This window comes from Tamandua tetradactyla, chromosome 8 (genome assembly GCF_023851605.1).
Source record: "Tamandua tetradactyla isolate mTamTet1 chromosome 8, mTamTet1.pri, whole genome shotgun sequence".
Taxonomy (NCBI): domain Eukaryota; kingdom Metazoa; phylum Chordata; class Mammalia; order Pilosa; family Myrmecophagidae; genus Tamandua; species Tamandua tetradactyla.
In genome coordinates this window covers 83336565-83351333 of record NC_135334.1, presented here as the reverse complement: position 1 = coordinate 83351333, position 14769 = coordinate 83336565, and the positions used below count along the sequence as shown (strand labels likewise).

The window sequence follows — 14769 nt, the reverse complement described above, 5'->3', positions numbered from 1 at the left end:
GGAAAAGGGTCTTGGAGCTAAAGCAAAAGTGGTTTACAAAACCTTGTTGTCAATTGATGTTATTTCAGTCATCTTTTTTGCTACAGGCAGATGACTTTCCCAGACAGCTTAGTATAGGGGTTAGGAGGGCACTGGAATCAAACAATGCCTCAATTTAAATTCTGACTCTGCTTTTTCTTCTCTTTATCTAAGTTCCTTGTCCACAAAATTAGAATAATAACAGCAATTACCCTATATGTTTATTATGAGGATTAACAGTACTAACACAATGATAAGTGTTCATGTTCACACTATTATTATTATCATCTTTTTTGCCCATAGCATCACCATTCTTTAGGTCCTTTAGACCAGAAAACTTGCACTTGCCAAGGCCTCTCCTTCAGCCCTGGGAAGGAGGGTCACTGCCCCACATCTTGTACTCTGCCTTCAAAATGTCTCTCTCTTCCCAGGGCTGTCAGCTCTACCCTCTCCCTTAACTCCAGTTCCCATCTGTCACCATGCCCTGTGAGGATTTCCTCCACACTATGAACCATCTCCACTGCCATCTCTCTGTGAAGTCTTCCCCAACTAACCCCCCCCCCCCCCAGCCATTGCTTGCTCCTTTATTTTGCATACATATTTCTCTTGCAGGTCCTGTCCTACTCTTTTTGTTTACACACCTCTGTCTTGCTCAGTAGACCATAAACTTCCAAAAGGTGGGGGCCAGTTTTATTCATCCTATATTCCTAAAACCCAACAAAGAGCCTCAAATCAGGTGTCAGTAAATATTTGTTGTTACTCTTTTCTGATTCCAGTCCTGTCAGTTAACAATGGGTCATTGTTAACAGTTCTCTGACCTCCTGGGTTCTGTTTTCAGCTGGTTCTACCCTCACACTGATGTTCTTTCTTAAGTAGCCTATGTCGCTCTGCTGCTCGAACCCCATGACTTCCTATCATGTTGTTTCAACTTGACTTTCAAAACTCCGTACAATCTGGCCCCATCTAAACATCCACCTCAATTTCCCAGCACACTCCATTCCCTCCAAAAAGAAAATCCTGATTTCACAAATGCACCCTTCTCCCTTTGCTCTTGCTTTCTGCCTAGACTGCAATGACCTCCTTTTTCCCTCCACCACTGAAATTTTACCTTAGTCAAAAATCTCTCTCTTGCTGCCAGAATCTTCACTGATCATTGTGGTTGTAACTCTAACTTTGTGCACTAAGTAACCCAGCCTTCAAATACTTAGTCTTGAGCAGCAATTGTTCTCCTGACCTACCAAGTTATGTTCTATAAGAGCAGTCATCAATTAAAATGATTATGGTTACAAATAAGAGGAAACCCAATCCAAACTGCTTTAATCAACAGAGGGAAATTATTGGCTTACCAACTGAAACATCTAACAGTAGGACAGCTTTAAGGCAGGGCTCCACATTGGCACCAAGAACCTATTTTCTTTAGGTCTATTTTCGCTGTTCCTCTGGAGATAGCGTCTGGGCACCAAAATGGCTGTGAGAAGCTCCCAGAACTGCATGCTTTCTTATTTATGTACAGGCAGAAGAGAAGGTCAATATCTAGGATTCCCAGCAAAAGTCCTGAAATTCATTCTGATTGGATAAACTGAGAACATGCTCATGCTGAACCAATCCAGGGGACTGGAATTTTCTGATTGACCCATGTTTCACTCCTTGAGCTGAGGGTACAATCAGCCTCTTATAACCACTTGGATCCACAAACAGAAGCAGGGAACTAAGGGCAAGGGTGGGGGAATGGACGCAGGGACACACTCACAAATATCCCTACATACTTTTTGGTATTCTCCATTGAACACAGTCTGGGTACATAACTGGGGCACAGTGACTGTCACATGCCACATGATACCAGCCTCCTCCTCTGGATGTGCAAATAAGGATTACACTACCCCGTGGGACACTGGTCGTTTCTTGTGCTGGAATGCCCCTCCACTTCCCTACTGGGAGTTTGTGCTCACACCGGTGTCTACTATGAAGCCCTTCCAGCTATCTCAGAGACAGCTGTGGAGAATTGCTCTAATGAGAGCTATCAGAGTTTGCCCACGAAAATGGGAATGTTTAATCAAGAAGTGGAGGTGGAAATCCTCTCGTTTTATAAGACTCCCACATTTCACAAGATACAGGGAGGAGGAATGATTGGTCCAGGTTTCTACAATCGGGGCAGAATGTGGACTTCTGCTTCTTTGCTCAGCAGTCCCCCCACCCCCACTGCAAATAGTCACCACACACTTCTGTTACAGACAAGCATGCTCACACCTTTGGTTATTTTTTTTTAACTTTTTTTATTAATTAAAAAAATTAACAAACAAAACATTAAGATATCATTCCATTCTACATATATAATCAGTAATTCTTAATATCATCACATAGTTGCATATTCATCATTTCTTAGTACATTTGCATCGATTTAGAAAAAGAACTAAAAAGACAACAGAAAAAGAAATAAAATGATAATAGAGAAAAAAAAACTACACGTACCATACCCCTTACCCCTCGCTTTCATTTACCACTAGCCTTTCAAACTGAATTTATTTTAACACTGGTTATTTTGTTTTAAACTACATATTCTATCTTAGAGCCCACAGACCAGTCAGTGGTTCTCAATCACCCCAGACTGCTGCCTTCAGAGAATGGAGGCAGATGGACAGCTCCGAGTCTCTTTTGGGGTCATCTCCCTCCTTCAGAGGACACCCCTCAGATCCATAAAGCTTCCCTCCGTGACTGGACTCTTCTGGCAGGGGGGAATCGTGACTCTTCGTTAACTGACGCTACTCTGCCACCCCATCTCCGCCCCGCCACCGCGCTCCCTCCAGTCTTTCAGAGACCAATGAAGAACGTGCCCCACTCCCCCCCAACACACTCACCTGCACCTCCCGAGGCCTCTCTCTGGGCGGCTGCACCACCAGGCCTCGCCCAATCTTCCCCAGCCTCCCAGAGGTCAGAGCCCCGCCCATCAGGCCTGCGCATGCTCAGTACCCTCGCTCCGCCCACCGCATTCCTGCTGCCATTCGTCCATGCTTGGCAGCCGACAGTCACTTGGGTTGAGGCCCTGAGCCCCACCTGTCACAAACGGACCAAGGCTAAGGTTTGGGGCTGTGGGTAAGTCCCCTTGGGGTCAGTTCTGAGGACTTAGGCAGGGACTCGGGTGACCTGGGCCACAGAATTTAATCTTGGCCCCTGGGTGGCAACTGTGACCCCTGAACAGTTTGAGGAGACTACGGCCCCGGACGTTCAGGTGGACCCGGGGCCACAGTTAGTGACTGGGCTGGGAGAGGGGTCTGAGGCTTGGTGAACCGTCAGTTTATTGTCAGGGTTTTAGGATTTGTGAAGAGAAAAATAGTCTTACGCCCACCTGGAAGTCCCTGCCTTTGGAGAGAGGAAGTAGGAAGAATCTAACATATATTGAACTATTTATAAATCATGTGCTTTACATATGTTATCTCCTGAGTGGTAACTGAAGTGCAGAAAGGTAAAGTGAGCATGCAGCCAGTAGACTTGAAGTAAGAGTCTGGCTTTCTCTAAAATCCCAGCTCTTGCTTTCAACCCCCTCTCCTGTTTCCTGAGCTGGAGTCACGGAGGCAGATGATACAAAGAGGAAACAGAGCTACTGTGGGAGAAGGTGGGGCAGTGCATTGACACACTTGTCCCCAGAGAGACAACAAACCCATGGAGCTGAGCCCTGCCCGAGCCAGGTACCTTCTGCTCTGCCATGGGCTGTAATGGTGGTGTTTGTTCTCAGGTCGAATCTCAAAGGCCATGGAATCTTCAGCAGGGCCTAGGATACTGCTGCTCAAATACTGCAGTGTGGCCACAACCCTGAAAGCCGCTTGCTGGGACCTATCCTTCACCTGCCCCTTTGCCCTCAGAGTTCCCTGGCTCACCAGGCATAACCCCCTCACAGGTACCTGTCTTTCCCCCTTTGAAGAGAATGGTATGCACCTTTCTTTTTCTTCTTTGTTCTTAACTCTGGTTGGTGTGCTTGAGGAAGAGAACTTGCTTCTGGGGAAGGCTGAAAGTGTTCTTTACTGTTTTGCTGGTGATTTGCCTGAACAGAGTCATGAGGCTGTTATACAATCAGTAACCTCAAGGGCTGAGCTGGCTTTTACTCCACCTAGTAGCAGAGTGTGGATGTCATGCCTCGCATGTGTGAGAGAAGGCAGTCGAGGATCATGCAGTTATAAAGTTTTCTAGGTCATTTTACCATCAACTGTGAGTCTTATAAAATTTCCCCTGCCTCCATGTGAGAAGTTAGGGTTTCTGTGATTAATAAATAAGGTGAGCTCCAGATTCCTCTTTAGGCGACTTCATACATCCCTCAATTCTCCTAGATTTTCCTGAATGACATCCAAACCAGCTGTCTAAAATGGGAATACTGTTAGACAAGAGTGCAAAGGAACCTCAGCTTATAAGTAGATGCAAATTCTAGGGACTTGTGTCCATGTTATTCAATTCAAGTTAGGTATATACCAGCTTGGACTGTCTTAATAGCTGCTCCCTTCCTTGGTCCACCTGTGTGGACCATCCAGTCCAAGGCCAGAGTTGAGCATCCTTTGCATTCAAGCTTCAGGCCCCTGACCATTCTTCATAGCCTCCATAGAAACCCAAAGTCTGACCTCACTGTTTCCCCAAGTTCGGCCCTCCCCATGAAATTTCCTAAAAGTAGCATCTCCTTTTTTCTGGTGCACAGGTCCTTAATCAGCTTTTTTTGTGCTGTTCGAACACTTCCTCATCCCATCTGAAACCACAGCTCCAAGGGTCTATTCAGTTTTGCTCCTTCGGTATTACCATCTTGCATACTTCTTTGAGATCTCTTTTTTGATGTGCTGGTCTGAATCTGTGGTGGACCCCAGAAAAGCCATGCCCTTTGATCCTCATTCAATATTGCTAGGTGGGAGCATTTTGATTGTTTCCATGAAGATGTGACCCACCCAATTGTGGGTGGTAACTTTTTTTTTTTTTTTTTTACGTGGGCAGGCACCAGGAATCGAACCTGGGTCCTCGGGCTTGGCAGGCAAGCATTCTTACCTGCTGAGCCACCGTGGCCCACCCTGTGGGTGGTAACTTTTGATTAGATGGTTTCCATGGAGGTGTGTCTCTACCCAGTGAAGGTGGAGTTGCTTGCTGGAATCCTTTAAAAGAGGAAACATTTTGTAGAGAGTCCCTTCTGGTAGAGCCACGTGAAAACCAGCAGACACTGCCATGTTTGCCATGTGCCCTTCCAGCTGAGAGAAATGTTGAATGCCATTGGCCTTCTTGAACCAAGGTATCTTTTCCCAGATGCCTTAAATTGGACATTTCTATAGACTTGTTTTAATTGGGACATTTTCTCAGCCTTAGAACTGTAAACTAGCAACTCATTTAATTCCCCTTTTTAAAAGCCATTCCGTTTCTGGTGTATTGCATTCCAGCAGCTAGCAAACTAGAATGCTTGGTCTCTCTGTTGTCTAGCCTCAGAACCTGCATAAATTAATCTGAATCTATAAAGGCTAATTATGTGTATGTATATGTATATATGTATATATATATACACACACACACACACATATAATCGTTGGCTCTCAGAAATTATTTATTGATTAAAAATTTATTGGCCCACTTGAAGAGAGGAGCTCATTGGGCTCTCCTTCTATACTATCTCCCAATTTCCTGGATATAAAGAAGATAATATTCCATATCTTTGTAGACCTGAGGGACGTTAGTCAGTGTCACGGATCAACAAATTCTTATGGATAGCATATTGTTACTCTTGTTTTGTATTTTTTTTTAAATCCCTGACTGTAATCTCTGCCTTTCAATCATAGTGTTTAGATGATTTGCATTTAATTTAATAATCAGTATGGTTGTGTTTATATCTACCATCTTGCTATTGTGTTTTCAGTATGTCCCATGTGTATTTTGGTGTGTGTGTGATTTAATTTTATCTGTATTATTGGCTTACTAGCTACATCTTTTGTTTTATTTATTTATTTTTTTAGCATTTACTCTAACTTTATGCAGTCTCCTTTTAAGTTATATGCTATTCTAGTTTGCTAGCTGCTGGAATGCAATATACCAGAAATGGAATGGCTTTTAAAAAGGGGAATTTAATGAGTTGCTAGTTTATAGTTCTAAGGTTGAGAAAATGACCCAATTAAAACAAGTCTATAGACATGTTCAATTTAAGGCATCCGGAGAAAGATACCTTGGTTCAAGAAGGCCAGTGAAGTTCAGGGTTTCTCTCTCAAGTGAGAAGGCACATGGCGAAGATAATCAGGGCTTCTTTCTCAGCTGGAAGGGCACATGGTGAACATGGCGTTATCTGATAGCTTTCTGTCCTGGCTTCCAGTTTCATGAAGCTCCCCTGAAGGTGTTTTCCTTCTTCATCACCAAAGGTCGCTGACTCATGGACTCTCTGCTTCGTCGTGCTGCAGCATTCTCTGTTCTCTCCGAATCTCCTTCATTCTCCAAAATATTTCCTCTTTTATAGGACTCCAGAAACTAATCTAGACCCACGCAAATGGGACATGTCGTCATCTAATCCAGTTTAACAATCACTCTTGATTAAATCACATCATCCAGGGAGATGATCTGATTAGTTTCAAACACACAGTATTGAATAGGGATTACTCTATGAAATGGGATTTAGATTAAAACATGTCTTTTCTAGGGGATATACATCCTTTCAAACCAGCACAAATATTATTTTTAAGTAATTTATTTCACTTAAGAACCCCCTACATAACACTTCCGTTCTACCCCCACCTCCAGTCTCTTCTGCTATTTTATAAACCCCACAATACACTATCACTAAGTTTGCTTTAAATAGTTAACTTTTTTTTCAAAGAGAGGAATAGTTTATTACTAGGCATGTAGTAGGAGAGCAGATGGCCTAAGGCTAATTACATTTTAATTATGTGGGTGCAATTCCCAATCCACAAATGATGATTCTCTTCATTGTCCTTTCCTTTTGCCTCTTCTCACAGTTCACCTCCTGGTAGTCAACGTTTGCCATTTTTCACATACGTTTCTATTCCACATATTCTTCTATGTCATAGAAACTCAGATATAACTGTGAAACAGGATTCTGGATGATTTGGGGGCTTGTTCTTCTTAACCTCCATTTTCAATTTGCTTTTTCCCAGGAATTATTATCATTCATGTCTCCACATTGCCAACCCGGTATGGCAGAGGCCTGGCTGGCTGGAAATTGTTGGAGATGCTGCTGACTCATTGGTACTGGCAAGAAAGGAACCCGATGGCTTTTATTACTGGGCTCAGCTAAAGCCTGCTCCAGAGGCAAGTCCCTGGCTGCCAACATCTCTCTGGCAGGCTCCTCTGGGGTGGCCCTGTCATACTTGATTAGCTTCAGTTAGGTGTGCCTAGCAATTCAGTTTCTTAAATAAGCCAAGATCTGCCATGGCCAGGCTGTAGAAGGGAAAATATAATGTCAGTAAGGAAAATATATATTAAAAGGGCTTTTTCATGAAAATTTAGTATGTTGAAGTATGGGCACCAGCCTAAGAAAAAGAGGAGGAAAATGTGCTTGCCCACATGTGCCCATGGAAGGCACATGGAGCCATCCTTGGTATACCAGAAGCCAGGTGTTGCTTTACATCAATGGCACTTACTTTGGGATTTTTTTCCTTTGAAATTCAACTTTGTGAATGTGGATTCATAGAAGGAAAACTAGTATGAGCTCTCAAAAAAATATTAATCATAGAATTTCCAATCAAAAGTCATACTATCATTTTCCAGTAACTAACATAAAAATTCAAATTAAATGTTAACAGAGTTTTGCTCAAATATAGGTTGTTCTGTTTTGTTGATTTGACAAAAAAAATTGTCATCAGATTTTATTTCTCTTCAAAATCATAGACTATTATGATCTTCAAAATCTGTGATTGAAGAGAAATAGAACAGCTTGTATTTTTAATAAACTTAAAATCTTTTCCTGGCAGGCAGGCAATAGTGGTTAGGTGGCAGAATTCTCGCCTGCCATGCCAGAGATCCGGGTTTGATTCCCAGAGCCTGCCCAGGCCAAAAAAAAAACACTTTTCCTGGCCTCTTTTATGTTATTTGTTTGCTTAGCTGACATGTCTCTTTAGACTGTAATGGCAGTGCCTGGCCACAACCATTCCTTGCCTACCTCCCGTATGTGGACTTCAAGGATGAATAATAAATCAACCCTGATTGGTCTTGGACATGCCAATAACACTTCTTTATGTGGGGAGATGCTGGTACAGGGAAAGGCAGAGTACATTGAGGAAAACAGTCTCAGTTACATTTGGGGACTGTAGGCCAAAAATACAGATAAGAGAAACCTCCAAATGGGTCCCTGGACCAGATAAGTTCTGAAATCTAGAGGCCCCAGCTTCTGCAGAACATCAGATAGTTCCATCTCCCTACCCCATATTATTGACAGCCCCTTCCAACATGAAAAAGTTAGAATGGCCGTAGCCCGAATACCCCTAGAGAGTCAGGTAGAAAGATCAAAGTTGATGGTGGAGCTATACAGAGAAGGTAGGGTTTAACAAACCAGTATGACTGCTGAATCATTAAATTATATTTCTTTTAGTCTCCAGAGCTTAGAGCAGCTAGAAGTAAAAACATAAAATTGTGGAATTGTAACCCATACCAAACTCTGAAATCTATTCTACAGCTAATTCTTGTGCTGTGCTTTGAAATTTATTGCTGTTTTTGTATATGTTGTTTTTCACACGCAAAAAAAAAGTCACTTGTGATGCTAGAAAACTATTTCTTCCTTCTAGCCTCCTGTGTTCTGGAGCAGCTAAAAGGAAAAATCTGAGAGAATGGTATGTATCATGGTCAGCTTCATGTGTCAACTTGGCCAAGTGGTGATACCTGTTTGTCTGGTTGGGCAAGTGCTGGCCTGTCTTTTGCAATGAGGACATTTTGTAGAATTAGATCATGATCATGTCAGCTGCATCCACAGCCAATTCCATTTGTAATCAGCCAAGGGGAGTGTCTTCTATAATGAGTGATGCTCAGTCTAATCACGGGAAGCTTTTTAAGGAGGATTCAGAAGAGACAGGCTCTCTTCCTGCTTTGGCTGGCGAGCCTCTCCTGTGGAGTTCGTCCAGATCCTCCATCAGAATCACTGGCTTCACAGCCTGTCCTATGGATTTTGGACCTTATGGTCCCACAGTCACATGAGATACTTTTATAAATTTTATATTTGCTGATGATTCTGTTTCTCTAGAGAACCCTAACTAATACATCTTGGTACCAGGAGTGGTTCTTAAGAAACAGAATCTTAAAAATGGATTTTTATGAATGGTTTTCTATTCTGACTGGGCTCAAAGACACTAAGGACTCTGATTCCCATAATCAAAATGACACTCCCAATCCATGGAGTGAGTTGGCAAAAGAGATAGTCAAAATATCACCATTCAGTTCTCTTAATACTTTGCTTGTACGAAGCCAGACTCTGTGGAATAATGTTTTTGACACTTTTACAGAGTTTTGTGGAAATAAGAGGTTTGGAGATGTTGGCTGGTTGTTGTTAGATACACAGGCTAAATTAAGGAGTGAAAGGGATGGGCTTAAGGCTTCAAACAAGAAGCTTCAGTGCTGTCTGATAGATGTGAATGTTTCTATGAGTATCCTGAAGGAAAATCTTATTTCCTGTAGCCATAGACTTGAGATCTCTGAAAATCAGACTCAGAATCTTATTGTTAGAGTAGCAACTTTAAAAGTAAACTGAAATCTCAGTGTTGCATGGTGTCTGCTGTTAAAGTGAGGGCATTGATTGGGAAGGAGTGGGACCCTGAAAAATGGGATGGTGACATATGGATTGATAATGAAGTCGGGGGTGAGGTTGAAACCCTAGGTCATGCTGAGTCTTCTTCTAGATAACCCTGTAATAGTCTGCCCTGAGGACATAGCCACCCCACCTTCAGCCTGCCTTGAGGAGTTGGCCACCCAACTTCCTCCTGAAGGTATTAGCCCTAGAGTGATTAATCCTGTTTCACCAGATGAAACTGCAAATGAAGGCTCTGAGCAAATGACTTGGAAGATAATTCAAATTCTTTTCATGACCCACCCCCACCACCCCTCATTTCTTCTAGACCTATAACTAGGCTAAAGTCCCAACAGGCCCCTAAAGGTGAGATACAAAGTATCACACATGAGGAGGTATGTTATACTCCAAAAGAACTGTGCGGTTTTCCAATTTTTATAGACAGAAATCAGGGGCAATCTATGTGTGGCAATAGATTTTAAGGGTGTAGGATAATGGTGGGAGGAATATAAGGCTGGATCAGGCTGAATTTATTGATATGGGCCCACTAGGCAGAGATTCTGCATTCAGTGTTATAGCTCGAGGGGTTAGAAAAGGTATTTTAACAGTTTGTTTGGATTGTTGGTTGAAACATAGGTCAAAAGGTGGCCGACATTACCTGAGGTTGAAATGCCAGAACTGCCCTCGTATAATGTAGATGAGGGGATCCAGAGGCTTAGAGAGATTGGAATGTTAGAGTGGATTTATCATGCAAAGTGTGCTCTTACACCCCAGGAATGTCCGAAGAATGCACATTTTACCAGTACACTGAGAAATAAATTTGTGAGACTAACACCATCATCCCTGAAGAGCTCTGTGGTTGTGCTTCTCTGTAGGTCAGATATTACTGTAGGAACTGCTGTCACTGAGCTGGAATCCTTAAACACAATGGGGATGATGGGCTCCCGAGTTGGCAGAAGCCAGGTGGCAGCACTTAATTGCCAAAGCCAGTGTAGATACGGCTATTATAATATATGGCAAACTCAAAGCAGACGTCAAAATTATATGACTTGCAGAGATTTGTGGCATTGGCTAGTAAATCATGGGGTATCTAGAAATACAATAGAAGGGCAGTCTACTAAATTCTTCTTTGAGCTGTATAAACAAAAGAGTTCTAGATCAAGTGAACAGAAGTCTAACCTGAATTACAAAAACACAGAGTCACGTCCCCTTAATCAATTTCCAGACTTGAGACAGTTTACAGACCCAGAGCCCCTTGAATGAAGGGGAGGCCAGGTCCCTTTGGGGGAGACCCTGTTACACTGCCACAAATCTGTACTGTTAATCTTCCTCCAAGCCTTCACCAAGGAGACTGATAGCCTTTTACCAGGGTACTGCATTTGGGAAAAGGAAATGATCAGATATTTCGGGGATTATTAGACACTGGTTCAGAAGTGACATTAATTCCAGGGGACTCAAAACATCACTCTGGTCTACCAGTCAGTGGGTGCTTATGGAGGCCAGGTGATCAATGGAGTTCTAGCTCAGGTCCATCTCAGAGTGGGTCCAATGGAGCTCTGGACCCATTCTGTAGTTATTTCCCTAGTTCCAGAATGTATAATTGGTATAGACATTCTGAGCAACTGGCAGAATCCCTACATTGGCTCTCCAACTCGTGCAGTGAGCACTATTATGGTGAGAAAGGCCAAGTGGAAGCCACTAGAACTACCCCTGCTTAGGACAATAGTAAATCAGAAGCAATACTGGATTCTCGGAGGGATTGCAAAGATTACTGCCACTCGTAAGGACTTGAAGGATGCAGGGGTGGTGATTCCCACCACATACTCATTCAACTCTCCTATTTGGCCTGTGCAGAAAACAAATGGGTCTTGGAGGATGCCAGTGGATTATTGTAAGCTCAACCAGATGGTGACTCCAATTGCAGCTGCTGTTTTAGGTGTGGTATCATTGCTTGAGAAAATCAGTACATCCCCTGGTACCTGGTATGCAGCTATTGATCTGACAAATATTTCTTTCTCAATAGCTATTAGTAAGGACCACCAGAAACAGTTTGCTTTCAGCTGGCAAGGTCAGCAATATACTTTCACTGTCCTACCTCAGGGGTATATGAACTCTCCAGCCCTATGTCATAATCTTATCCGCAGGGACCCTGATCGTTTCTCCCTCCCACAAGACATCACACTGATCCATTATACTGATGATATCATGTTGATTGGACCTAGTGAACAAAAAGTAGCAACTACTCTAGACTTACTGGTAAGGCATTTGCATGTCAGAGGATGGGAGATAAATCCAACAAAAATACAGAGGCCTTACACCTCAGCGAAATTTCTAGGTGTCCAGTGATGTGGGCTATGTCGAGATATCCCTTCTAAGGTAAAGGATAAGTGGCCCCTCCTATGACCAAAAAAGAGGCAAAATGCCTAGTTGGTCTCTTTGGATTTTGGTGACAACATATTCCTCATTTGGGTGTGCTACTCTAGCCCATTTATCGAGTGACCAGAAAACTGCTAATTTTGATTGGGGTCCTGAACAAGAGGAGGCTCTGCAACAGGTCCAGGCTACTGTACAAGCAGCTCTGCCACTTGGGCCATATGATCCAGCAGATCCAATGGTGCTGAAAGTGTCAGTGGCAAATAGAGATGCTGTCTGGAGCCTTTGGCAGGCCCATATGGGAGAATCACAACGCAGACCCTTAGGATTTTGGAGCAAAGCCTTACTATCTGCTGCAGATAACTACTGTCCTTTTGAGAAACAGCTTTTGGACCTTAGTAGAGACTGAACGCTTAACCATGGGCCACCAAGTTACCATGAGACCTGAGTTGCCTATCATGAGCTGGGTGTTGTCTGACCCACCAAGCCATAAAGTTGGGCGTGCGCAGCAGTACTCTGTTGTAAAATGGAAATGGTATATACGAGATAGGGCCAGAGCAGGTCCTGAAGGCACAAGTAAGATACATGAAGACATGACCCAAATACCCGTGGTCTCCGCTCGTGCCACATTACCTTGTCTTTCCCAGACCACAGCTGTGGTCTCTTGGGGAGTTCCTTACAGTGAATTGACTGAGGAAGAGAAAACTCGGGCCTGGTTTACAGATGGTTCAGCACAATATGCAGGTACCACCTGAAAGTGGACAGCTGTAGCACTACAACCCCTTTCTGGGGTGTCCTTGAAGGACATTGGTGAGGGGAAATCTTCCCAGTGGGCAGAACTTCGAGCAGTGCACCTGGTTGTTCATTTTGCTTGGAAGGAAAACTGGCCAGAGGTGCGTTTGTATACTGATTCATGGGCTGTTGCCAATGGTTTGGCTGGATGGTCAGGGACTTGAAAAGACCATAATTGGAAAATTGGTGACAAAGAGGTCTGGGGAAGAAGTATGTGGATAGACCTTTCTGAGTGAGCTAAAAACATGAACATATTTGTGTCCCATGTGAATGCACACCAGAGGGTGACTTCAGCAGAGGAAGGTTTTAATAATCAAGTGGATAAGATGACCCGTTCTGTGGATACCAGTCAGCCTCTTTCCCCAGCAACTCCTGTCATTGCCCAGTGGGCTCATGAACAAAGTGGTCATGGTTGTAGGGATGGAGGTTATGCATGGGCTCAGCAACATGGACTTCCACTCACCAAGGCTGACTTGGCTACAGCCACTGCTGATTGCCCAGTCTGCCAGCAGCAGAGACTTACACTTAGCCCCCGCTATGGCACCATTCCCTGAGGTGACCAGCCAGCTACATGGTGGCAGGTTGGTTACTTTGGACCACTCCCTTCATGGAAGGAGCAGCAATTTGTTCTAACTGGAACAGACAAATACTCTGGATATGGGTTTGCTTTCCCTGCATGCAATGCTTCTGCCAAATCTACCATCTGTGGGCTTACAAAATGCCTTATCCATCATCATGGTATTCCACATAGCATTGCTTCTGATCAAGGAACACACTTTACAGCAAATGAAGTGTGGGAATGGGCACATGCTCATGGAATTCTCTGGTCTTACCATGTTCCCCACCATCCAGAAGCAGCTGGATTGATAGAATAGTGGAATGGCCTTTTGAAAACTCAATTACAGTGCCAACTAGGTGGCAGTACCTTGAAAGGCTGGAGTAATGTTCTCCAGGAAGCTGTATATGCTCTGAATCAGCATTTGCCGTATGGTGCTGTTTCTCCCATAGCCAGGATCCATGGGTCCAGGAACCAAGGGGTGGAAATGGGGGTGGTACCACTCACTATTACCCCTAGTGATCCACTAGGAAAGTTTTTGCTTCCTGTCCCTGTGAACCTGGGCTCTGCTGGTCTATGGGTTTTATTCCAAAATGGGGAATGCTTCCTCCAGGAGAAACAACAATGATTTCACTGAACTGAAAGTAAAAACTGCCACCTGGTCACTTTGGGCTACTGATACCCCTGGATCAACAAGCCAAGAAGGAGATTGCATTATTGTCTGGGGTGATTGACCCTATCAGGGGGAAATCGGACTGCAACTATACAATGGAGGTAAAGAAGAGTTTTCTTGGAATATAGGAGATCCCCTAGGGTGTCTGTTATTATCACCATGCCCTGTGATTAAAATCAATGGAAAACTGCAACAACCCAATTCAGGTAGAACTACCAATAGGCCTGAAACTTCAGGAATGAAGGTTTGGGTCACCCCACCAGGAAAAGAACCATGGCCAGCTGAAGTGCTTGCTGCGGGTAAAGGGAACATGGAATGGGTAGTGGAAGAAGGTAGTGATAAATATGAACAACAACCATGTGATCAGTTACAGAAGTGAGGACTGTGATGCTGTTTTGTTCCTGTTATACTATTTAAGTTGTAAGATATTAAGTTTAAGAATGAATATTACCTAAGGACTTGCACCCTATTGTGGAGAGAGTTACTGTGTTTCCAGTTAAATGTAGGACAGTTGAGTATTGTTAGGTGAAAGAAAAAAATGTGTGTTTTAGTGTTTTTTATTTAGAAACTAGGTATGGTTTAAGGTGGTATATATAGCTGACAAGTTGACAAGGGGTGGACTGTCAT

At 43.5% G+C, this 14769-nt stretch overlaps 1 protein-coding gene across 1 annotated transcript in view; it reads left to right on the top strand.

Annotated features, from left to right (window-relative positions):
* Positions 1 to 2998: 2998 nt before the first annotated feature.
* C8H11orf16 (chromosome 8 C11orf16 homolog) overlaps positions 2999 to 14769 on the top strand; it is a 23254-nt gene continuing 11483 nt past the window's right edge. Inside the window, 3 exon segments of the mRNA XM_077113941.1 lie at positions 2999 to 3108; positions 3749 to 3907; positions 7127 to 7284. Coding sequence (XP_076970056.1) covers positions 3766 to 3907; positions 7127 to 7284 — 300 coding nt within the window. The 5' untranslated portion in view covers positions 2999 to 3108; positions 3749 to 3765.